At 40.9% G+C, this 25,342-nt stretch overlaps 1 protein-coding gene across 5 annotated transcripts in view; it reads right to left on the bottom strand.

Moving 5' to 3' along the window:
• Window positions 1-19,037, bottom strand: part of SIDT1 (SID1 transmembrane family member 1) — a 90,164-nt gene extending 71,127 nt beyond the window's left edge. For 2 of the 5 annotated variants that reach the window (XM_003893938.5, XM_009199997.4), the window contains exon 1: window positions 17,423-19,034. In XM_003893938.5, the coding sequence (XP_003893987.3) occupies window positions 17,423-17,644 (222 nt within the window). In that variant the 5' untranslated portion in view covers window positions 17,645-19,034. Of the gene's footprint in view, window positions 1-17,422 lie in introns of all 5 variants that reach the window. The other 3 variants (XM_021934065.2, XM_021934064.2, XM_021934066.2) reach the window with 3 other exon arrangements.
• Between the last annotated feature and the right edge of the window lie 6,305 nt (window positions 19,038-25,342).

Raw genomic sequence — 25,342 nt, 5'->3', positions numbered from 1 at the left:
CCAGTTAGGCCTCATAAATGTCTTAAACCTTGCTTGACTTGCAAACATAAGCTGGGATTATGGGCACTGTGGCTCCTGCCTGTAATCCCAGCACTTTGGGAGGAGGTGGGTGGATCACCTGAGGTCAGGAGTTCGAGACCAGCCTGACCAATATGGTGAAACCTGCCTCTACTAAAAATACAAAAATTAGCTGGGTGTGGTGGTGGGCACCTGTAGTCCCAGCTACTCGGAAGGCTGAGATAGGAGAATGGCTTGAACCCAGGAGGCAGAGATTGCAGTGATCGTGCCACTGCACTCCAGCCTGGGCGACAGAGCCAGACTCTATTTCCAAAAAAAAAAAAAAAAAACTTAGGGCATACCAATCAGAAGCCACAGACTAACTTACAGTTCTGTAACTAGGAACTTTCCAGCAGGATAAATCAAGTAAGGCAGTTGTGTCGCTGTAACTAAAAAAATATTTTCTTTTCTTTATTTCTATTTTCACCCTATCAAAGCCTTCTCCTTGTGTTCCCTTGGTCGAGCCCAGGAAATCACTTCGGTTTGGAGCTGCCTGATTGATGGATCTCTGTTTGCTCAAATACTCTCTTTAAATTCTTATTGTGCTTCAGTTTACTTTTTAACACTGCCAAGACTCTTCATGGGATTGCCAGTCACAGCTGGCCGAGTGAAGATGGGACTGCTGGGTGACTGTTGCATAAAAACAGCTGCCCCTGAGCAAAGCAGCCCTGCAGTCCTGAATCCCTTTCTTATCATGGAGACACACTTATAAACTCAATCACCCCTGGCAAAAAAAAAAAAAAAAAAAAAAGAGAGACTATATAGTCCATCTCATGTAGGATATTAATTTCTTTTCACAGCCTGGCTTCCAGCTAGCCTGGAAGAGCTCATTCCAGTGAATTCCATCTCATTGAAAAGTGTAGTTTATTCCTTGGGAGCTATTTATTCCCTATACTTTTAAATTCTCGGCATTTTGTACTCAGAGCACTTTTCTAGAAAGAGGCAGTTTCCAGACCTCATCTCACCAATTTCATTATGCCTAGCAATAATCTAGAATGAATATAGCCATATAAGCCTTCATCCTTTGGTTTATAATCTAGATTTTATATTAAAATGTTCAATTCAATACAAACACGGAAAAACGTTGAAGAGAAGGATAATCATTGGCAGGCTAAGAATACAGAGAAATGCACAGTCAGATTCTGGCTACTTTCTGATGAACTTTGTTCAATCAATAAATGTTTGACTCCCTATCCTGTGAGAAGCATTGTTCTGGACACAGGAGACACATTAATCAGCAGTGTAGACGTAGCACTTTTCTCTTTGACATCAGAGGTTTGCGAACAGGATGCCAGTGAACAAGCCATTACATTGACATTCAAGTTCCTGTGGGATTGCATGACATAGATTTTGGGGGGAATATTTTCCTAAAGGATGAGCAGGAATTAACCAGAAAAGGAGGGGGAGGGCAGAGCAAGATAAGTTTCCAAACAAAGGCTACAGTGTAGTAGACATAAGGAAGGAGAAGAGAGACGGTAAGAGAAGCATATTTGAAGAATTAAGAGAAAATGAGTTTGTCTGGAGCATGAGGTGCATGAAGGGCTATTATAATCCCAAAGAGTGTTATAAGTCATATTGGGGCAGTTGGGGCTTCATTCTAAGGACAAAAGAAAGCCTTTGGAAGGTTTAAGTGCCACCGTGTTGCCATGCTCATCCTTGGAAACTCAGTGTTGCCTCTGTTGCTGCTGAACAGTTGCTTTCTTGTATCGTTGGTTCCCAAGTCAAAGTTTAGGGAAAGCAGATCTGATTGGCAGCATCTTGACTACATGCCCATGCCTGAGCTTGGTGGGGGGTAAAAATAAGAGGGGGGATGAGAAAGTAAGTGCTTGGTGTTGATCTTCTGTCATGAAAGGAGTTCTGCCTCTAGTTAATACTCATGAAATGGAGAATTTCCACCAAACACATAAGAATGATGTATTAGTCCATTTTGAGACTGCTGTGAAGAAATACCCAAGACTGGGTAATTTATAAAGAAAAAGAGGTTTAATGGACTCACAGTTCCACGTGGTTGGGGAGGCCTCACAGTCATGGCAGAAGGCAAAGGAGGAGCAAAGGCATATCTTGCATGGCGGCAGGCAAGAGAGCGTGTACAGGGGAACTGCTCTTTATAAAGCCATTAGATCTTGTGAGACGTATTTACTATCGTGAGAACAGCATGGGAAAAACCCACCCCCATGATTCAGTCACCTCCCACCGGTCCCCTCCCATGACACATGGGGATTACGGGAGCTACAATTCAAGATGAGATTTGGATGGAGACACAGCCAAACCATATCAAATGGGGTTCAGATTGGGCATTCAAAACATGATTAAGCTCCCTTACACTTGGGACCCTTTTAACACGCAATAAGTAGTGAGACTATCCGAAAAAGCAGTTGTTCCATGGAACATACTTTGGGAAATACTGTCCTGGATATTTTTCATGGAAACTGGTGTGAAGATAATATGTCCTGAAGAATCTAACAGATTCTGGGCAACCTTTGCCTCTCACTCCAAAAGCTAATCATTTTCTGTCTCTCCAGGTTCCTCAGTTTTTGCACTGGTTTGCTTGCTTTTTTTTGAGATGGAGTTTCACTCTTGTTGCCAGGCTGGAGTTCAATGGCACTATCTCAGCTCACTACAACCTCTGCCTCCGGGTTCAAGCGATTCTCCTGCCTCAACCTCCCAAGTAGCTGGGGTTATAGGCATGCACCACTATGCCTGGCTATTTTTTTTGTATTTTTAATAGAGAAGGTGTTTCACCATGTTGGCCAGGTTGGTCTTGAACTCCTGGGCTCAGGTGATCCGCCCACCTCAGCCTCCCAAAATGCTGGGATTACAGGCGTGAGCCACCGCGCCAGCTTCATTGGTTTTTCAGTCCCACTGACGTCCCTCTGTCTTTAGACATCCCCAGGCTTGGCTCCTGGGAGGCAGTCAATAGCCTGGGTTGATTCAGCCTCCTCGTAGGTATCTGAGTGTGCTCATCTCCTGTGCATGATTTCTTTTTCCCTCTTTATCTTTCCTGTCTCTTTCTACTTCTTGCTAGGTCTCATACTCCTGTGAGGGGATTGGAAAAGGAAAAATAATTATTTTTCTGGTTTGAGACAGATCTCAAGTATCCATGCCCTGGATTTTATTTCTATACACTGCAGGCAAGTATCTTCTAGAACTATTCTGGGGCCTACTTAATTAATGCTCTGAAGATGGAAAAGTAGTAGAAAATTATTGTTATGATTGTAAGAGTTGTGATCTGACACTTACCAGCCTTTTATTTTTGTAATAGAATTTATTGCCAGACTGGCGCCATTTATAACTTTAAATATGTGTTTGTCAGGATATAAATATTACCTAAAGGAAACTGCTTTCTAAATGAGCAAAACCAATCATCTGCAAACATCTTCCTCTTCAAAGACAACTTCTTGAGACAAACAGAAGAGTCTTCAGGTAAGGCCATGTTTAAGAGAGAAAACCATTTCTAATCGTGGAAAGAACATTGTGGCAGAGATGATCTACACCACTTGAATTCACTCTGATACTCAGAGGAGATGTTCGTCTTTTGATGGATGAAGGTAGATGGCAGCAGCATGCCAGCTTTTCCCCCTGTCACATCTTGGTCCCTGCTTATGTCTGGGCCCAGGAAGCTGTTAACAAATGCCCCAGCTTCAGCTCCCTCTGTGAAGACGTTTGGTGGGATTGGTTTTGGGGTTACCAAGCATCCAAAACCCTTGCATGTTCTGGAGGAACCACTCCTCCTCCACTCCACTGTGTGAGTTTTGTGGGATGCAAGGCTGCCTATGGATGTCAAAGGGGCCGGATACAGGACCTCCTGTGCTTGGGTAGATGGATATGCCCATTTGGTACATTCAATTGTGAGTAAATGACACAAAAGTGAAGACAGAGTTTCGAGTTCACTGGCAATGGTGATATCAATAGGGTCCATAGCAGCAGGGTCCGGGGTGACCATATCTAGTGGCAGTGTAGGCAGCGGTGTGGGGGAAGAACCCCAAGCAAATCATTCCTGCGGCATGACTGCTGCTGTAATTTCCTGCAGCGTAGTCTCCCTTGGTCCCCAAATGTTGTCTGAGCCCAGTAACTTATGTTTGTGATCTACTGGGTATCTTTTTAATGAATTCTTTTTCTGCTTATATTTGCCAGTTGATTTCTGTTGTTTGTAGCTAAGACCCCTGCATGAACCTATGTCCTCTTTCCTTTTCTGTCCATGTCACTCACACCTCACAGCAATTTTAGAGTCTCCCTGTTTACAAACCTCCCCAAATCTTCATTGCACACCTAGATCTCACCACTGTTTGTCTCTCTCCTTATCCTCCAATGTTTATCCCTTTGTTAACCAGATAAACATTGTCTGACTCTTAGAAAGCTATAATTCTTCCTCCCCAGTGAAGGTGGTATGGAGAGAAAGGCAAGGCAAATACGGGGTATTTTTAGAAGGCAGGAGAAAAGAAGAAAATACAACCGTGGACACTCAAGTGTTAACTTTTTGGCCCATAACATAGGCTCCGGATAGGGGGTTATTGAAGATAGGTGTGAGTCGCTTTGTTCACAAAAGAACAGTTAAATCTAGAGGGACAGAAATAGTCGGTTAGTCCTGTTTGTCATGGCTTATCTTCGTGGCTGCTTAGTGGGGACCCAGAAATACCAGTTCTCGGGAATAACATTTCCCTGAAGTCACAGACAGGCCAACTGCTCGGGTCTCCAAGATGCCCTGTTCCTGACACAAAGAAGGAACCCAGCATTGATGAAAATAAAACACACACACTACACACACACACACACACACACACACATACAACTAAAGCTTACCCCTTGGGATCCGCAGGGAGTCAGAGTAAGACCATGGTTCATGGGAGGCTGTGGCTCTTTTAAACACTGAAGAAAATTTGACAACTTCACAGTTTTACTTAGAATCAACCCAGCTTGCCTGGTACACAGACAGATGGCTGGACAATTCATTGGGGGAAAATAATAATAAAAAATCTCGTTTCAGTTTTCAGTAATTGTAAGGGAGTCAGACATAGTCTTAAATTGCATGATCAAAAGACATGACTGTGAAAATATGATATGATATTTAATAATTATTTTTGTTGTTGATAAGCATAGCTGATGTGCTCTCGTGCACACATCTTGTGATTTAGTAGAAATATCTTGAGGAAATACCCTTAGGAACTTGATTACATTCCTGGCTATGCTTCAAACTAGTACATGATTTTGGGCAAGTAATTTATATCACTTACTCTCAGTTTTCTGGGTATATGCCCAAAGGAATGTAAATCATTCTATTATAAAGACACCTCCAAGCATATGTTCACTGCAGCACCATTCACAATAGCAAAGACATGGAATTAACCTAAATGTCCATCAATTATAGATTGGATAAAGAAAATGTGGTATATATGCACCATGGAATACTATGCAGCCATAAAATAGAATGAGATTATGTCCTTTGCAGGGACATGGATGGAGCTGGAGGCCATTATCCTTAACAAACTAACATAGGAACAGAAAACCAAATACCACATGTTCTCACTTACAAGTGGAATCTAAATGATGAGAACACATGGACACGGAGAGGGGAACAACACACACTGGGGCCTACTGGAGGACGGAGGGTGGGAGGAGAGAGAAGATCAGGAAAAATAACTAATGGGTTATTTATCACTCAACTAGGCTTAGCTGAGTGGTAAAATAATCTGGGTGATGAAATAATTGTACAACAAAGCCCCATGATGCAAGTTTACCTAAACAACAAACCTGCACATACCCCTGAACTTAAAATGAAAGTTTAAAAAGAAATAAAATAAAATTTCAAGGAAAAAACTTAAAAAAAAATTTTAAGGTCTTTTGAATTCTTAAAATATAGCTACCTCTTCCTTATGGTTCAAAGGATTTTTATATGTTCTTTTAGCTATGGACAAAAAATCCCAGAAAAGAAGTCTCAAATGCAAGCCCAGTTATATTTCTGTAGCTAAAGAGAGTTGACAAAGATAAGCTCATTGACTTGGATAAAGGAAATGATGGAACATGACATCAATACAATTATATACTGACTGCCCAAGGCACATGTCTTCTTCATCTTCTGCCACTAGAAGACAGATTTCTACCACTGGAACTCTATAGCAAAACCTTGATAATTGGGAGATCAGCCCTCTAGCAACTGAGATTATTTGTTATGGCTCTGAATCAGAAAGTAAAAAAGAAAATTTACCTCTATTCTAAGAAAATAGAATATGCTTGCCATTAGCAAAGCCTCAAACAACCACAGGATACTACACAGAAAAGAGGGAGAATCTTGATGGGTTGACCCTGTTCATAAGAAATTTGAAGACAAAAAGGATAGAAGCAGAGAGACATAGATACATAGGGAAAGGGGGTGGTAAGAGAATGGTAGAGTTTAGCAATGCTGGCAGCAGAAGGGAAAGTTGGGAATGGTGATAAGAACACTGAGCACCTGGTGTGGGGCTGCTTCCAAGCCTTTGCACCAAGGCAAAGTATAATTGTAAACATGTACACAATAGTGTAACGCTAAAAATATAGGGAGATATTTTCAACAAATGATGCTAAAACAACTGGATAGCATATGCAAAAAACAAACAAACAAACAAAAAAAACACCCATCTAGAGAGAGACCTCATAACTTTCACAAAAATTAATGCAAAATGGATTATGTCTAAGTGTAAAATGAAAAATTATAAAACTTCCAAAAGGTGCCATATGAGAAAAATCAAGGTGACTTTTCATTTGGTGACAACTTTTTATATACACCACCAAAAGCATGATCCATGAAAAAAATTAATATGATAGTTTATTAAAATAAAAATGTTTGATCTGTGTAAGATACTACTAAGAAAATGAAAAGGCAAGGCTCAGACAGGGAAAAAATATTTGTAAAGTATTTATCTGATAAAGGACTTGTATCCAAAATCTACAAAGAACTCTTCTCAACAATAATGAATAAAACAACAAAATTTAAAAATAGGCAAAAGATCTAAACAGACATCTTACCAGAGAAGATATATAGATGGTAAACAAGCATATGAAAATATGCTCAACAACATTGGGATTCGCAATTAAAGTGAATTGCAAAGCAACAATCAGATGCCAATATACACTTATTAGAATGGTTAAAAGACAAAATTCTGATAACACCAAATGCTGATGAGGTTGTGGAGCAACAGGAACTCTCATTCATTGCTGGTGGTAATTCAAAATGATACAGCCACTTTAGAAGAAAGACAGTTTGACACTTTCTTACAAAGCTAAACGTAGTCTTACTACATAGTCCAGCAATCATACACCTAGGTATTTACCCAAATGAGTTGAAAATTTATGTCCACACAAAAACCCACAGACACATTTTATAGCAACTTTATTCATAATTGCCAAAAATTGATAGCAACCAAGATGTCCTTCAATAGAGGAATGGATAAACACACTGTGGTATATCCAGACAATGAAATATTATTCAACATTAAAAAGAAATGAGGCTTCAAGCCATAAAAAGACATGGAGGAACCTTAATGTTTTACATTTTGCTATGTAAAAGAAGCAAGTATGAAAAAGCTACAAGTTGTATAATTCCAACTTCTGCCTTCTTACGGTTCTGGCTGGGCCTGAAAATTAAATTGGCCTAAGATAGATCAACAGAAGAAAACCATACAAAGTTAATATAAGTTTTTTTTGGTGTGTGACACGGACACCCTCATGAGGAAATGAAGACCCAAAGACACAGTTAGATTTGAATACTTATATATTGAATTAGACAAAGAGTAGTAAATTGTAAAAATGTGACAAGGCAAAGGGGCTTGGGCTAAGGTAGTTAATGGCAGGGAGAAATGGCCAGGAAGATAAGGGTTCACCTAACAACATTTGTACACAGGACCTTCTTTCTCAACTTCCCACCCTCGATGATGAGAATGTTACTTTCCTTTTAATATAGAGAGTATCTTTCACATGAATTACATTTCCTGCTTTTAAGAAACAGAATGAAGGTCAGAGTGACCTTCTTGCATCTGTTGTTTTTCAAGTAGTTTTAACTCAAAATAGTCAATATGCCAGAGTAGCATATTGTGGAGTGGCATGTTCTGAACTCCTTCACAACTATGTGACATTCTGGAAAAGGCAAAACTAGAGACACAGTAAAAATAAGACAAAACCAGTGGCTGCCCGAGGTTCAAGAGAAGGGAATAAAGGATGAATTAGTGGAACACAGACTATTTTCAGGGGGTGAAACTATCCTGTACAGTATCATAATGATGGATACACAACTTTATGTATTTCTCAAAATCCACAGAACTATGCAATACCAACAGTGAACCCCAATGTAAAATACAGATTTTAGTTAATAATAAATACATATTGGTTCAATATTAGTGTACCACAATAATGCAAGATGTTAATAATGAGGGAAATTTTATGGGGGTGGGGTGGAGAGAAGGTATCAATGAGGAAGCAAACCAAGTCAAAATACTTTAGGATCCTGGATTAGGCACAGAGAGGGCAAATTTGTATTTATGCTCTTGAAGGTCCAAGGTATCAACTCTAAGTACCCCATGCAACCAGAGAATGTTTTTACTCAGGACAAAATATTACTTCATGATAAACTTTAATTTTGCCACCATTTAAGAAATAAAGTTTTTTATTCAAATGCTTAGAGTTTAACCAAAATATAGGTGATCCTCACCTTTAAATTAATCGTACTTTACTATCAATAATTACGTATCAGCACCCCTGGCCAGACTTGAGACCAACTGTAGAAGGCTAGGTCCAAAAGAAAGTTTCTTAAAATTATGATTTGAGAAATAGCTCCTAAAATGCTTTTCAGTCGTCCAAATAGGGGGAAAATTTCCTGGTTCTTGGGAGCTGTGACAGGGAGGTGAATTATAAATAGCTTTCTTATCAGGAAAGAAGGTGTATATTCAACTTTCTCTGGACACACTTTTCAATATAAGATACCTTTAAACCAACTTCACTTGTCTTGTTCAACTTGCTGAAAAATGCCCTGTTCAATCTTGTACAAAAATCAGCATCTCCATGTCCTTCTTTCTAATGGCAAAATCAATTTCTTTATTATAGTCACAGCAAAAAAAAAAAAAAAAAAAAAAATGAGGGAATGAGAATTCAAAGTAAGGAATTATTTCGACAAATAATTTTTAATTAGTTTTATTATTAACAACATTTAATATATAACCTATATTTGCTGTATAACACTAAGCTTTAATTTTCCCTCTATGAGAGCAACTTTTTTAGCCTCCACATATGAATAAGAACATTCCTGTACAGGAATGGAACACTCTTTTTTTTTTATAAAGAAGGGCCTCACTATACTTTCTGCTTATTTGAAAAGGAAAATATCAAGCATCTCATGGATCTGCCAGGTGATATAATCTAATCAGTCTTTTCTATTTCACCCACACATAAAAACCAACATCACAAATAGCTAGAAGAGCTGATTTTGAATGTTCCCAACACAAAGATATGATACATGTTTGAGGCAATGGATATGCTAATTAGCCTGATTTGGTCATTACACATTCCATACATGTATCAAAATATCACACACTATCCCCAGAAATACGTACAATTTTTATGTGTCAATCAAAAATAATTTTATTACTGAAATATCATTTTGCTAGTGATGGGGAGAGGAGAGGGGAAACCTGCTTTCTGTGTTAGAGTGAGAGAGAGATTCTTAGTATATACCCACAATATAAAATGCTTAGAACGATAGGTTGTTTATAACAAGATTTTAATGTAAATGAAAGCAATAATTAGATCAAATAAGCATCTATATGCCCATGCTGATATAAATAAAAGAAATAAGTAAATAAATGAGAAGAAAATTTCTTTCTTACAGTAGAATATTAACGGATAAATGTAGAAGGAACAATGAATTAGAAGATCACAAGTTGGAAACCATCATAGTAATATCTAATCCAGGCAGGAATAATCAATGGATGCTAAAAGTAGTTGTTGAAAGTTTGATGAGGCACACAGTATTTACATAGTATCAAGTATTACTTCACAATGACTTCCTTTTTTTTTTTTTTGAGACAGAGTCACTCTGTCGCCCAGGCTAGAGTGCAATGATGCGGTATCGGCTCACTGCAACCTCCGCCTCCCAGGTTCAAGCAACTCTCCTGCCTCAGCCTCCTGAGTAGCTGGGATTACAGGTGCCCTCCACCATGCCTGCCTAATTTTTGTATTTTTAGTAGACAGGGTTTTGCCATGTTGGTCAGGCTGGTCTCAAACTCCTCACCTCAGGTGGATCTGCCTGCCTTGGCCTCCCAAAGTGCTGGGATTACAGGCATGAGCTACCGCACCTGGCCCGCAAATGACTTCTTAATTATGAAAGGGATTATGCGACGGTGTGATGTCGGCTTACTGCAACCTCCACTTCCCAGGTTCAGGTGATTCTCCTGCCTCAGCCTCCTGATTAGCTGGGATTACAGGCATGGGCCACAACGTCCGGCTACTTATTTTGTATTTTTAGTAGAGATGGGGTTTCACCATTTTGGCCAGGCTAGTCTCAAACTCCTTAACTCAGGTGATCCATCTGCCTTGGCCTCCTTAAGTAACCCTTTTATTCCTTATAAATTACCCAGCCTCAAAAGAATACAAACACACTATGATAGTAACTAAGTTGATCTAGTTGAGAACTAGGATTTTTGGCATGAAAGAAAGAAGATGTGGATGTAATATCTTCCATAAGGATGAGGTTAAGTAAAAACCCTATATTTCTGAATTTGAATTGGAAGTAATAATATAAACTTATGATCTATTTCTTAGCATGTCCACTGAAAAGGCTTAGATAAAGGTTACCAATCCATTCCGAATAAGGGTCCCTAGTTCCCAAACTGTGGTCTCTAAAAGCTCTATCGCTCCAAGGAATAGCCTTGGACCTTCCTGCAGAAATGGCTGGTTGCAGGTTGGGAAAGGAATAACTTCATACAAGAAAGCAAGGAGGCTGTCAAAGAGCAATTGGGTTTTACCAAAAGAATTCAGGAGCCAACTTGAATTGCCTTTTGCTGGCCAAAGATGAACAATTTAAACTTAAATAAGGATAATAACTGTATTGGAATAAAATGTATCAGATATGTTTAAATGCATAAGCTCATGATTATGCTAAATAAAATCTCATTGATCATCATTATAGGCTATTAGGAGACCAACTTATTTTTAAAAATGGTAAAGGTAAAGAAGAAGGCATTATTTCATTTTTTCTTTACAAACAGTAGCTCAAGTTAACCAAATAGCCAACAAGGTGAAGTTTCCCATTATAGAAGTATTCCAGCTCATAAAATGAAAAATAAATAATAGAATTAAAATATCATTATCTTGCTGCTACTAATGAATTCATGGAACTAGACAATGATGATCAATGATGGCTACCATTAAAAAATAAAGACACAATCAGACATTATGTGCTTTCTGGAAGAAATATACCACATCACCTTTGATATAGTCTTGCCAAAACATAAATTGGATATATTTTTCCATATCTGAAATGCCTTTCCCGTTTCTTTCTGCCAACCAAAATTTTGCTTACCTATCATAACCTTCTCAAGTCTCATTTCCTCCGACAAAGCTATGTGTGGGAGGTATGTCCTCTCTTAAATCTTATAGTGCTTGCAGAACTGCTGTTCAATAAAAATAAAATGTGAGCCACATATGTGTTTGAAAATTTTCTGGTAACTACATTAAAATGGTAAAGAGAAACATGTAAAGTTAATGTTATGACTATAGTTAATTTAATATATCAAAAATATTATCATTTAAACACAACATACAAATACTAATGACACATTTTCTATTATTTTTGTTGTATGGTCTTCAATAACTGGTATGTATTCTACGTTTAACAGCACATTTCCCTTCAGACTAGTCACATTTCAAGTGCTCAATAGCCATTGGACAGCACAGACTTACAGAATCCATCACACAACTTAGCACCTGATTGTCAAGTCTGGGTAGGCAGAAGGCAGCTCCTCCATAACATCAGAGCCATAACTGGAGCAATGTTATCTCCTAAACAACCCATGACACACTGATGCCCTGTTTTCAGAGTCTCTGAGAAAAATGTAGGAGGTGATTGCTACAGATTGAATGTTTGTGTTCCCACCAAAATTCACAGGTTGAAACTTAATCCCCAATATGACGGATTTGAAAACAGGGCCTTTGGAAAGTAATTGGGTCACAAGAGCGTTCATGGAGGGATTGTTGCCCTTATAAGAAGAAGCATGAGGCCAGGCACACTGGCTCATGCCTGTAATTCAAGCACTTTGGGAGGCCAAGGTGGGCAGATCACCTGAGGTCAGGAGTTCGAGACCAGCCTGGCCAACATGGAGTAACCCTGTCTCTACTAAAAATATAAAAATGAGCTGGGTGTGGTAGTGCATGCTTGTAATCCCAGCTACTCGGGAGGCTGAGGCACTAGAATCACTTGAACCTGGGAGGTAGGGATTGCAGTGAGCTGAGATCGCACCACTGCATTCTAGCCTGGGTGACAGAGTAATATTCTGTCTCAAAAAAAAAAAAAAAAAAAAGAAAAAAAAAGGAGGAAGACACATGCAAGACTATTCTTCTCTCTTTGCTCTTTTGGCCATGTGAGGACACAGAGAGAAGGAGCTTGTCTACAAACCAGGAAGCAGTCTCTCACCAGACATGAGATTTGCCAATGGTGGTCTGTTATATCCGCCTAGGTGGACTGAGACAGTCTAATCATTCAGATAATGTGCTAATGAGATGAGTCTTTCCTCCAACGAGCACAAGTGCAGTTCAGCAAAAGGACATAGGAGGATAGCAGAGGAGGCTTCTTAGCCTCAGTACATAAAGAGTAAGCATTCCTATACGAGACAGGGAGAACTCAGGCCATCATATCAAAGTTCTAAATTAGTAATGCATATAATTAGTAATTAGTAATGCATATAGCTAGAAGTTACCACCGGAGTGTCCACATGGACATTTCATTGTTCTTAAGGACTGGGTAGGCTTTTTGAATCTGGATCCAAGAGACTGGTTTAACTGGTTCTAGGTGTACAACTACTGGTTTATATTAATAAAGCTGAGGGTTGTTCCTTGGGCGTGGAAAAGTATATGTCATTAAAAGATAAATGCCTCAGTTAATAAATGAGACAAAAGAAATACTTCCAGGGAAATATTTCAAATTTAAAAATCGTATGGAAAAACCTCAGAGAAGACAGCCTGTTGCCCAGTGGTTAGATTTTATTTAAGGGTTTCTTATCACCATCTAGCTCAAATAGAAACATCTGATTGTTGCTGCCACCTGTCTCTACAAGGGTATTCTCATTTCCCAGTAAACCTGCATTGTGCCTTCTGTCCCAGTCAAACATATCCCTGGCAACTTTCCCAACAAGGTAGTTTCCTTCTAGCCTGGCTGAGCCCTGTGGTTATAGAACACCCAGTTTGCACAGTATAGCGCTCCTCCTTTTAAAGTGAGTCTCCAGACACCTCCTTCCAGAGAAATGAAATGAATCATGATCTTGCCTAACCCGCACCTCCAATTATTATTTTCATCATTTTTATTTAAAGCAGTCACTCCATTCTCTAAGCGATTTTTTTAAAGGCAACTTCATATTTACATTACCCTATGCCTGGAAGGCATATGAGACTTTTCCTGGTGCTGAGTTCCGCTAATTAGTATGACACAAGCTTGGCTGAATAGTTCTCTGGGACAGTTTGGTATGGGAGATGCAGTGGCTGACAGGAAAGATTAGGAGCAATGGCTCCCACAACAGCTTCCTGTCTTTAAGCCTGAACTTAGAATAGACTTTCGCCTCCAAGGCACAGGAAAAATAATGGCAAGCAACAATGGCTTGAACAAAAAGGAAAACAAAGATTAAAGCTCAAAAACTAGACATTTTTTTCCTAAACCAAATTATTTGTTGCACTGAAGAGGGGAGGTGGGCAATGACCCTGTGGGGTAGAAAGACTTATCTTATCAAGACTTTGTTCAGGTTAAAGGGAAAACAGTCATGTCTAAGCTTCTGCTCTAAAGAGCATAGATCTGGAGTCATACATCGCTATTTAACAGAGCCTCTTAGTGAGTGTGGGATAAGCAGTGATGGCAAAAACTGCACAACATGGGAGGGTAACAGAAATTTAGTGGGTGGTGGCCACCAGCATTTGAGGAGGTGTGAGGGGATGGCCAAGAAGATAGTGACAAACCAGCACCTGAAAGAGAGCATCACTATCTTGAAATCCCCCTGGTGGTAAATTGTCGAAACAGTATGGCCTATCTTGTGCTGTGATGTCATTCCGCTATGTTATTCCAAACCTTCAGTAAAATTCTGCTACATCCAACAGCCTTGTGTTCCTGCAAGAAGGGGCTGCTGATATCTAAGACAGGACAAGAAGAACCAAGAACAAAGTAGGAACCGAGAGTAATGGTTTGGACAGACAGATCAAGAAAATATCTTCTCTGGAGAAAGCAACAGGAATACTGGCTGGTAGGAGAGGAGGTTAATTTGCCACAGTAAGTGGCTTGAGGGCTCCACCACTGCATTTGCATATTAAAGACTGGTCCCAGAAGGCTGTAAGATTTGAGGACATCTGGCTTATATTGTGAATACTGGCACTAAAATAATTGAAATTTTTGTTATCTCCTGTTCCCATGGTTCCCAACTTTGTATTTCTCAGACTAGTAATATTTTAATAAAAATTCTAGGGACTGCTTGGGTTGTTAACCTTTTATTGTGTCATTCAAAAGTATTTTAAAAACCGTTTCATAAAATAAAGGACATGTTAACACACACAGACAAATAGGGCATAATAGAACAATTTTTTTTTTTTTTTTGAGAGGGAGTCTCGCACTGTCGCCCAGGCTGGAGTGCAGTGGCCGGATCTCAGCTCACTGCAAGCTCCGCCTCCCAGGTTTACGCCATTCTCCTGCCTCAGCCTCCCTATAGCTGGGACTACAGGCGCCCGCCACCTCGCCCGGCTATTTTTTTTGTATTTTTTTTTTTAGTAGAGACGGGGTTTCACTGTGTTAGCCAGGATGGTCTCGATCTCCTGACCTCGTGATCCGCCCGTCTCGGCCTCCCAAAGTGCTGGGATTACAGGCTTGAGCCACCGCGCCCGGCCTAATAGAACAATTTTTAAAACGTGTTTTTATAAAAACCAAATTTGTTTTATAAAAGAAAATTGTTTTTATGTTTTTATCTGAAATGATCTCACATTTTCCAGACTGTTAAATTGAAGACAGTATACATTTCATTTTATTTAGCCTTAGCTAATAACCCTTTATTCACTTACTTGTTCATTTTTGGAAAAAACTAAATGTTTTTTATAAGCCTCTTTTTCCTTTCAAAAAACAAACAAACAAACCATTTTTTAAAAAACAGGGTATCACTCTGTCCCAGGTGGGAGTACAGTGGCAAGAGCTCAGCTCACTGCAGCCTCAAATTCCTGGGCTCAAGCAATCCTCCTGCCTCCACCCCCTAAGTAGCTGGGACTACAGGCTTATGTGCCATCACACCCAGCTAATTTTTAAAATATTTTTTGTATAGAGAGGGTCTCATTATGTTGTCCAGGCTGATCTTGAACTCCTGGTTTCAAGCAGTCCTCCCACCTTGTCCTCCAGAGTGCTGGGATTACAGGTGTGAGCCATTGTGCCTGGCTTATAAACCTCTTACGTGCCATTCACTGTGCTAGGTACTGGAGTACAGAGATGAACATGACTTTGCCCCTGCCCTCAATATCTCAAGGTTTACCAGGGAAGTCAACCAGGTGATCTCAAGTGCAAAACTCACACAATACTAAGGGGACAATGTAAAAGCAACAGTTCAAAACCAGGCGCTCTATCTCTATGCAGAACTGCAAGAAATACCAAAGCCTGATGTCAGGATTTACTTAGCACACGTAATTTGAGTTTTCTTACCAATGATTTAGGGGGAAGCTGAGACTTACTCCAGAAATCATGGAGTTTTCAGACTTTTTTCTGCTCCCAGCCAATCACAGGACTAGGAACACACCTCATGTGCAACATGTCAGCCAGTCCATGGGTACTCCCACCCCAGATAGGAAGAGGTTGGGTATGTGGGGTGTGGGAAACAAAACTGCAGCCTCTCCCTTGTCTACCATGGAATGGCTCTGCGCACAGCCACTCTGCTCACTACAGAACATATAACCTGAAGGTTACTGGAGGACAGAGCAGGGTGAGGGCTGTGCTGCCATGGTGACAGTGCCACAGGATTTGGTGCCGCACTGGAGATGGGGCACTCAGGGCACTTTCTGGCTACACACAGCTGGAAGATGTCTGGGAGCAGTGTTAGGCACATTGGACCCCCTGCTCAATACAAACCACCCTCACTTAGGGAAGTGATGAGGTTTTCTAGTTCTGATCTAGAGTGAGAATCAGAGAGGGAGGCATATCATGGTATCCCAATCATCTAGTTCTGGAATTTCCCTAGAGGGTAGGGGACGCTGGTATAGTAAGAGATACATAAACATATTTATATGGGAAGAAGCTCCAGAGGTTGGTACACTGGGGAGGCCCCCCCCACCTCTCTCTCTCTCTCTCTCTCTCCCCCCTGCCCAGTGCTGCTCCAGAGGTACAACACTAGAGGAAAGAAATGAACTATATGCATCTCCTTACATTATATAATCAGAGTATGTATGTCAAAGGGATAGTCACTGGAACATTTTCCCCTCCTTATCTTCCCTCAACTCTTGTCAAAAATAGGTCTAGAACTTTCACACAATTATCCATCCTTATTTAAAATCAAAACGTGGATGGATCAGCCGATGGCTGCAGTTCTCACGTCTTTGCCCGGGTCTTCTGGCGTCTCTGAAGCACATACGTGTGACAATGGTACAGAAACGCAGGAAGTGACTGTTGAATGCATAGAGGTTTTGCAGCTTCCGTCCATTGTCACACAATTTCCATTTTAGATTCTGAGCAGTTCTCCCTCTCCATGAGCTATGAAATAGAAGGGTCTGGCTGAATCATCCGCTTGAAATTAGGTTTCTTCCCTGCAGAGGATTAAGAACCGAGGTGTGGTCCTTCTGCGCACTCCACACCACACCCCGCAACCCTAGAAATCAGGACTTTCCTGGAGAAAGGCCCAGCAGGGAGCCAGGACCCGCAGACGGTGCGGGGAACTGGTGCCTCTGCAAAGCCCAGAAATGCCCGTGACCAGGCCAGGGGAGGCGCGAGGCGAAGCAGAGTTGTCCCCGAGGCGTGTTGCGGCAGCTCGGGCAGGGCAGTGATTGCTTCGGAGGAGAAAGGGAACAAACGTCCCCTGGTCCCCGAGGTCTCCCAAGGTCAATTCCCAGGGGACTCCAAAGCAGCGACGGAGCTCTGAGATCTGGCAAGTTTCTAGGAGTCAAGTGAGGGGAGCGAGTGTCTTACCTGGCCGGGCTGGCTGGTGTAGTTGAAAGAGTAGATGTTCTCGGTGCTGAGATTCACCACCCCGCTGTAGACATGATCGAAATCGGCGCCCCTGGCAGGGTCGAGGGGGTCGCGGCGCGGTGCCGGGGGCTGCCTGGGGGATTTCGCCGGGTGCCCGGGCGACGCCACCAGCAGGAGCCAGGGCAGCGCGCAGAGCAGCGCGAGCCGCGGGCAGCCGCGCATGGTGGGCACCGCGCCCAGGCTCGGAAGCAGAGCCACCCTGGGGAGGGGGCGAGCGCAGAGAGGGTCCTTCCAAATCCCGGTGCAGGGCCGGGCGTCCGCCTCAGCGCCGAGCGGGCAATGCCTGGCGAGTCCAGCCGACCAGGGCTGGCAGCGTGCAGACGAAGGGTCGATCAAATATTGATGCTGCCTCCTGGGGTCTCCACGGGAGGTCACGGGTGAAGAGTGGGGGGACTGGAGAAGTGGAGATGAGGGGGCTGCTGATTTTCCTCCGGCTTCTAAGTTCCCCCTTTCTCATCGCCGAGAATCCCCCCACTTACCCAGCCAGAATTTAGACCGATCTCTTCTCCCTCAACCTCAATAACAGCAGTAACAAAAGGCATTGGAGTCATTAAAAAGAAATATCCGCTAGTCTCGAAAAGTCAACCTGACCCCACATCGAGGAGGAAATTCGGTCTGTTTCAAATACGCGTGCACCCTGGCTGTAGGAGAAGAAATAGAAAGCAAAAGAGCCCGTCCCCCAAGAGGGTGCGCGAGTTCGCTTTCCCAGGCTGCTACCTGCAGAGAACTCTTGCCTGTCTGAACGATAATTACTCTCTATTCTCCCCTCTCTAATAGAACGTCTCCTCAGACACCTGTTTTATTTCTTTATTACCTCCTACTCTCCAAGGAGAGTCTCACGTCATCACGTTCTCTCCCTCACCATATGTGTATGTATGTAAATATGTACAGTAAAAAAAAAAAAAAAAAGAAAAAAGATATGGTAAAGAGAACAATTTCCAGCACTGCCTGAAGTCTGGTCCCGGAAGTTGTCAAAAAACGACTCAGACTAACTAGATTTATGCAGAAGGCATTTCTTTCCACCCCAGCCTCTTGCCTACTTTACCATTGCAATGACTTCTTACAGATTCCAGGAGAATCCCCAGAATTGCTTTTTTAAAGGCAGAAACCACAGCCTATCATAAAAAGGAAATACTTTTCTGAAAAAAATTAGGGGATTCGATTTAAAGAGTTAAAGAGGCAGGTAAGGAGCAGGGTGAGAATGGGTTCATCAGAAGACCTTGCAGAACATTGAACAATCACAATTGAGGTGTGGAAGAGAACTCACTGTTTTATTTCAGCTTCATGACTTGTGTAGTAGAAAAGAATGTAATTGCGTTCAACCTGAAGGATCATTTAAAAAGAAGCCACTGAGAAAGAAAAGATCTTGTTCAAAAATTTAAGACTGCAGATTAAAATCCTAGTACTTACCATCTTTAAAGAGATGGATATTTGTTTTTACTTTGTCTAATTCCTTTAATTTCTTAAAACATCAAGAATGAATGCAATACATTTGCTGTAAAGTTTTCTGTGAAATCAGAAAACAATGCTGATGGAAGATTAAGTTAGTAGACTCCTTATTAGGACAATTTTCAGTTTTAAAGTTTTAAATGTTCTTGGCAGGTGCAGTGGCTCATGCCTGTAATCCCAGCACTTTCGGAGGCTGAGGCAGGAGGCAGGCTAGCTTGAGGCCATGAGTTCATGACAAGTCTGGGCAACATGATGAAACCCCATCTCTACAAAAACTACAAAAATACCTGGGCATGATGGTGTATGCCTGTAATCCTAGCTACTTGGGAGGTTGAGCTGAGAGGATTGCTTGAGCCTTGGAGGTCAAGGCTGCAATGAGCCATGATCACCCCACTGCACCCCAGCTTGGATGACAAAGCAGGACCCTATCTCAAAAGGAAGGAAGGAAGGAAGGAAGGAAGGATGGGAGGAAGGAAAGAAAGAAATTTCTTGAAAATGTATGGGTATATGAGCAAAAATACTAATTCAAAGGAGAGCCTGGGGGTAAAACTTCAAATAGAACTCGCTGTTTTTGAGGAGCACAACAAAATAATTTCATCCATAATTTGAATGACTTTAAACTGCTGTATTCAAAATATCTACGCCTCTTTTCAAAGTTCAATGACATTTCATAAACTGGAAATCTATGAATGTCCTGGAGGTTAGCTGGTGTGACCAGTTCCAGGAAGGAGGCTCTTGGATTATGGAGTTCTATTATGGAGTTCTTTTCAAACACTATGAGAGATGAGGAACTGGTTCTTTCACAAGGCAACACCTTCTTTTGGGAGCAAGTGTCTCATTATTAGAAAGATACTTCATATTCTTCATTGAAATCGGCCTCTCTTCCCACTCACTTGTACTAGTTCTGCCCTCTGGAGTCATAGGAATAAACCTAATACTTCTTCCACATGGCAGACTTGTAGGTATTTGAATGGTACTATGACCCTTCCTTCAAGATTTTATCTCAACTTTAAGCAACAAAATCAGAAGCAATTGGAACAGATCCTTCATCATAGCATGAAACACAAAATATTTATTTTAAAGCCATTTGTATGTGATTATACCTAACAATTTGAGTTATATATTACAAGTCAGTCTGTAATATTATCTAATCCTTATTCTAGCCAAAATTCATTCAGTGACCTCAAGTAATTAACCTCTCAGGATCACAAGGTTGTTGTAAAGATAAAAGAGGGAATGATGTATTTGAAAGTGCATTAAAAAGTTGAAAGTGTTGAATGAACAAATACTGTTAGGGTGTGACTGCTAGTTCAATAGCTAAAAAATAAAATATGGTCCATTAGGTAGGTATCTTTTTTCTTTATTTTTTAAAGGAATTTTATTTTAAATTTTTGTGGGTACATAGTAGGTGTATATATGTATGGAGTATATGAGATGTTTTGATACAGGCATGCCATGCATAATAATCACATCATGGAAAATGAGGTATCCATCCCCTCAAGCATTTATCCGTAATGTTACAAACAATCCAGTTATACTCTTTTAGTGATTTTTAAATTTACAATTAAATTATTATTGACTATAGCCTGTTGTGCAATCAAATACTACACTTTATTCATTCCATTTTTTGGTATCCATTAACCATCCACACCTCCCTCCCCCAACTCTCCCGTTACCCTTCCCAGCTTCTGGTAACCATTCTACTCTCTTTCTCCATGAGTTCAATTCGTTTGATTTTAAAGGCAGCTTTTTTTCCTAATATCTACGATGTTAGGATTCTACCGTGAGAGACTAAATATGCCAGTGAGCAATGGCCAGACCATAAATAGCAATACAATACTGACCCACAATTTCTGCAGCAATCAGCTAAGGAAACCAAACCACAACCTCAGCAGCAAGCAGTCCAAGAAGTCAAACTACAATTACTGCAGCAAATGGCCCAAAAGAATTAGGGCTTGGTCAATGAGTCAATTCCCCAAATTTTTGCCCCTGCTTCCAACTTAGGATCAATCAGAGAAAGTCAAATATGCTTCCCAAACCACAAAATGCCCTGCTCCTACTTAGCCGGCCTCCAGCTTCCAACAGCAAGATCCAGTCAGAGCATGCCTGAAAACCTTCCCCTTTTATCACTATGAAGTTTTCTCACTCCCCTGCCTGCCTTTGAGTCTCTACCAGGCAGAAGTGATGGTGGCCAACTCCCTTGCTAGAGCAAGCTCTGAATAATTAGCCTCTGTTTGTTTTCATTTGTGTGATCTTCACTTGTTTCTGTAGTTTTCTTGAAGTTTCCACAGAGATACTGTCTGCCCTGCATGTTACCATGGATCCCAGTTCTCTGCCAGGTGCAGTACCCACCAAAGCTTCTTGTGCCTCACTGCACACAGTTTGTTGAGTCTGCATTGACACATTGGGTCAGCACTGGTTCTGAATTCTGGTCTTTGATTTTGCATTCTTTGGCTATCTAGTCTCACTTTGGTACCTAGCATTTGTTACCAGTTTCTTTTTGATTGGCATCTTTGGTGGAGTCAGGCCATTCCTTTTCATCCCTGTTTCTTTCTTTTCTGCTTCTGTTTTGCATTGTGCTGTCTGAAAGTGTTGCCATAGAATAGAATACAGGCATAGGCCCTATAAAGCTTTAATTTGAGCTGGCCTCCCAGACCAATGTGGTTTTCATTTGACTGGCATTCATTTGGACAAACTTTGCTGTGGGTTGCCAATAAAACTAGGTAAGATTACCCTCTCATCTAGATTTTTGTTCTGAGAATTTGGTTTTGATCCAAAGAGAGCATTCTCTCTGGTGTTACACTTGCCTGGGGAGACCGGTTGTCAGGTGTGCATTTAGAGGCAGCTCATCATCAAGGTTGGGGGCTCAAGATGCAAAGTACACAAGCTTCACTTTCAACTGTTGCCAGCCCTTATGGGGTCATTTAAGTCAGATTTTTCCACTCCTACAGGAAAAACTCCTTTTTCTTATATGTACACTTATTACAATTCTAATTATAGTGCCCACCTCTCTAAATGGTGTAATTTCACCAAAGATGATTTGGGCCATCAGTGGCCATGCTGGGAAACACTAGACTTAAACAATTACCTGAGAAACCCCTTAGAAAAGAAAGAGAAAATGATTTATCAGATGTAATGGATAATTTTTGAGTTGGTATGCAAAAGTCTACAAATGAAACTCAGTTCTAAAATTGCTTCACTATAAGATTCTTGGGTTAAAGCGATTGAGCAATCTGATGATTTAAACAACAACAAAGTAGAATTATTTCCTTGGTAAACCCTACTTCTTCTTGGTTTCCAGTTATCACTCTATGTTCAGTTTTCCTTCTTCTCCTTTATTTTTTTGATCTTTCTTTTTCTGCAGCTCCTTCCTTGCCTTCCTCTCATGCAGACCACCGTCTTCCCCAACAGTTCTCTTAAAACTCAACATGCCATTTGCTTCTAAGGATGCATCCCTTCCATAAGCTAGGTATGTAGGCAACTGTAGAATTTACACCTTGGACCCAAGATGAATTAAGAGCTGTCATTGAAGATCCCCCTAAATCCAAAAAGAAGAGCAAATAGTGGTAGAATAATTTGGAATTTTGGGGGGTGCCTATGACCCAGGAGTACCTGACCTGTATCAATTTGTGCATATGTTGGTTGAAACATCAGATATCAGATAGCAAAGACTGATTGAACTATGCAGGAAGAGACCTGTAGGATTTCTCTCTCTGCAATAAGCCTGAGCGTCACAAAAAAAAAAAAAAAAAAAAAAAATCCCAAAACAAAAGACAAAAACCAGTAAAGTAGATCAAAGTTTCAAAAAAGACATATGTGAAACATTTCCAAAAAAACTTGATTGGACCTTAATTCAATCATGCGAATAAAGAAATAAACAAGATCTGTAACTAAATGAGGTAGTTGGAGTTGGGGCTAGACTGCTAGAAAATACCATGTTTTTTTTTTTTTTTTTTAAGATACAGTCTTGCACACAGGCTAGAGTATAGTGGCATGATCTCGGCTCACTGCAACCTCTGCCTCCCAGGTTCAAGTGATTCTGGTGCCTCTACCTCCAGAGTAGCTGGGATTACAGGCGTTCATCACCGTGCCTGGCTAATTTTTATAGTTTTAGTAGAGACAGGGTTTCACCATGTTGGCCAGACTGGTCTCGAACTCCTGGACTCAAGTGATCCACCCGCCTCTGATATAATACGTAGATGACTGCCTACTTGTTTAGAGAAGCTGGCAAAAAAATTCCACCTACTTGCTCTCAGCTTTAGCAGAAAAGGGATATAAAGTTTTAAAATACAGAGTTTTGCCAAAACATAGCTCATTTAGGGCGGGAGAAGAACATTCTCTCCTCACAGGCTGAGTACTCTCCAGACTTATCCTAGACCCCCAGAAAACTACAGTTGAAATGATTTCTAGGTCTAATGGGATATTCTTGTTAATGGGTGCCAAATTTTCCTGAGATTGTGACACCTCTTTATGAAATGGTTAAGTCCTCAGTAAGAGTCCCTCTCTTCTGGGAGTCCAAGTATTGAAAAAACCTCCCATAATCTGAAGACAGCTCTTCAATAGCCTCCTTGTGTAGGCATCCCCAACTAAAACTTTTGTCTATTTGTGCATGAGTGTTCTGGACAAACCTCAGCATTTTAATTCAACTTCATAGGAATTATTGAAAACCCATCACTTACTATAGCCTCGCCCTCAATCCAGTTGCAAATCCAAGATTGTCTTAGGACATTACTGCCACTACAAAACTGGTCAAATCTGCTAAATTAGTTCTAGGTTTCCTGCTTGACCTGATGTTTCCTCATGCAGTACAGACTTTACCACCCATTGAGGCACAATTAACTTCCTAAGAGTTCCAACTGCACTCCCCATCTCACGTTAGTATTCACTGCTACAGCACACTGAATCCTGCCATCCTCCTGAACTTACCAAAAGAAGGGGAACCTCATGAATATCTTACATTAGTTAGAGAACTTTAAATACTTTGCTCAGATGTATTAGTAGCTCTCATTGAAAATCCTGACCTTGGCCGGGGGTGGTGGCTCACACCTGTAATTCCAGCACTTTGGGAAGCTGAGGGAGGTGGATCACCTGAGGTCAGGAGTTCAAGACCAAACTGGCCAATGTGGTGAAACTCTGTCTCTACTAAAAGTACAAAAAAAAAAAAAAAAAATTAGCCAGGCGTGATGGCAGGCGCCTGTAATCCTAGCTACTCAGGAGGCTGAGGCAGAAGAATTGCTTGAACCCAGGAGGTGGAGGTTGCACTGAGCTGAGACTGGGACCTTGCACTCCAGCCTGGGCAATAAGAGTGAAAATCCATCTCAAAAAAAAAAAAATTCTGACCTCATGTTATTTGTTGATGAATCATACCTCCGATAATCCTTGGAACTCAAGATGACCATTTGGTGGCCCCAAGTGATTTCAAATGAGTATTAGCTGAATTTCTCCATGAAACTACTCACTATGGTAAAGACAAATTGATTACTATCTCAAATCAATATTGGTGAGAAAACTTTAAAAAGGCAGCTGAGATTGTTTTGGGGTCATGTGTTACTTGTGAACGTAATCCTGGAAAAATTATAAAGGTGAGGCATGGCCAAGAACCAAGGCCTCAAAGACCCTTTGAACACTTTCAGATGGGACTTGTCTATTTTCAGAATGGGTTGAAAAATTTCCTTGCTGAAAATCTCCAGTCCTTTCAGTCTCTAAAAAGCTGCTTGATTTTGTTTCCAACTGGGGTATACAAACTTTTATGTCAACTGACTGAGGCATACAATTTGTAGGAACCATTATAAAAGAACATAATAAGGTGTTACCCCTTCTCAAAAACTATACTGCCTTTACCACCCACAAACTTCTGTAAAGGTTGAAAGAACCAATGGCATCCTTAAATTCAAATTAACAAAACTTTCATAAATCCTTGCACTTCCCTGCTAAAGGTAGTCACCTGAGCTCTTCCAGCCATATAATCCACTATCTTGGGGTCATATTGATTATGAACTGCTACCAGGAAAACCCATGCGTTTAGAAATTTCATCCTGATACTAGATTCTTCCATGCTGCATCCAGATATGGGAAAATATTGCAAGGGACCCATGTACTATACCCAGTCCTATCACCAACAAATTTAGGCCACCTTGCTACATCTTCTTACATTGGCCCTTCAGGAGCATCCATCAGGAAATTTCATCTGTTGAAATAGACATGGGATAAAAAACTGCTCTTGAACCTCAATGGAAGGAACCTTATCAGGTACCGTTAACAACAAATACAGCAGTGAAACTCCAGCAGGCCAATCCTCAACTTTATGTTTCACCACTAAAGAAACAAGCCAGAATTCCACACTTCTGGAAGACTAGTCCATAGGGCACCTCATGCTGAGAATTCTCAGAGATCTTTAAAAGCAGCCTATCT

Source organism: Papio anubis, chromosome 2 (assembly GCF_008728515.1).
Source record: "Papio anubis isolate 15944 chromosome 2, Panubis1.0, whole genome shotgun sequence".
NCBI classification, from domain to species: Eukaryota; Metazoa; Chordata; class Mammalia; order Primates; family Cercopithecidae; genus Papio; species Papio anubis.
This window is presented reverse-complemented; position numbering and strand designations above follow the sequence as displayed.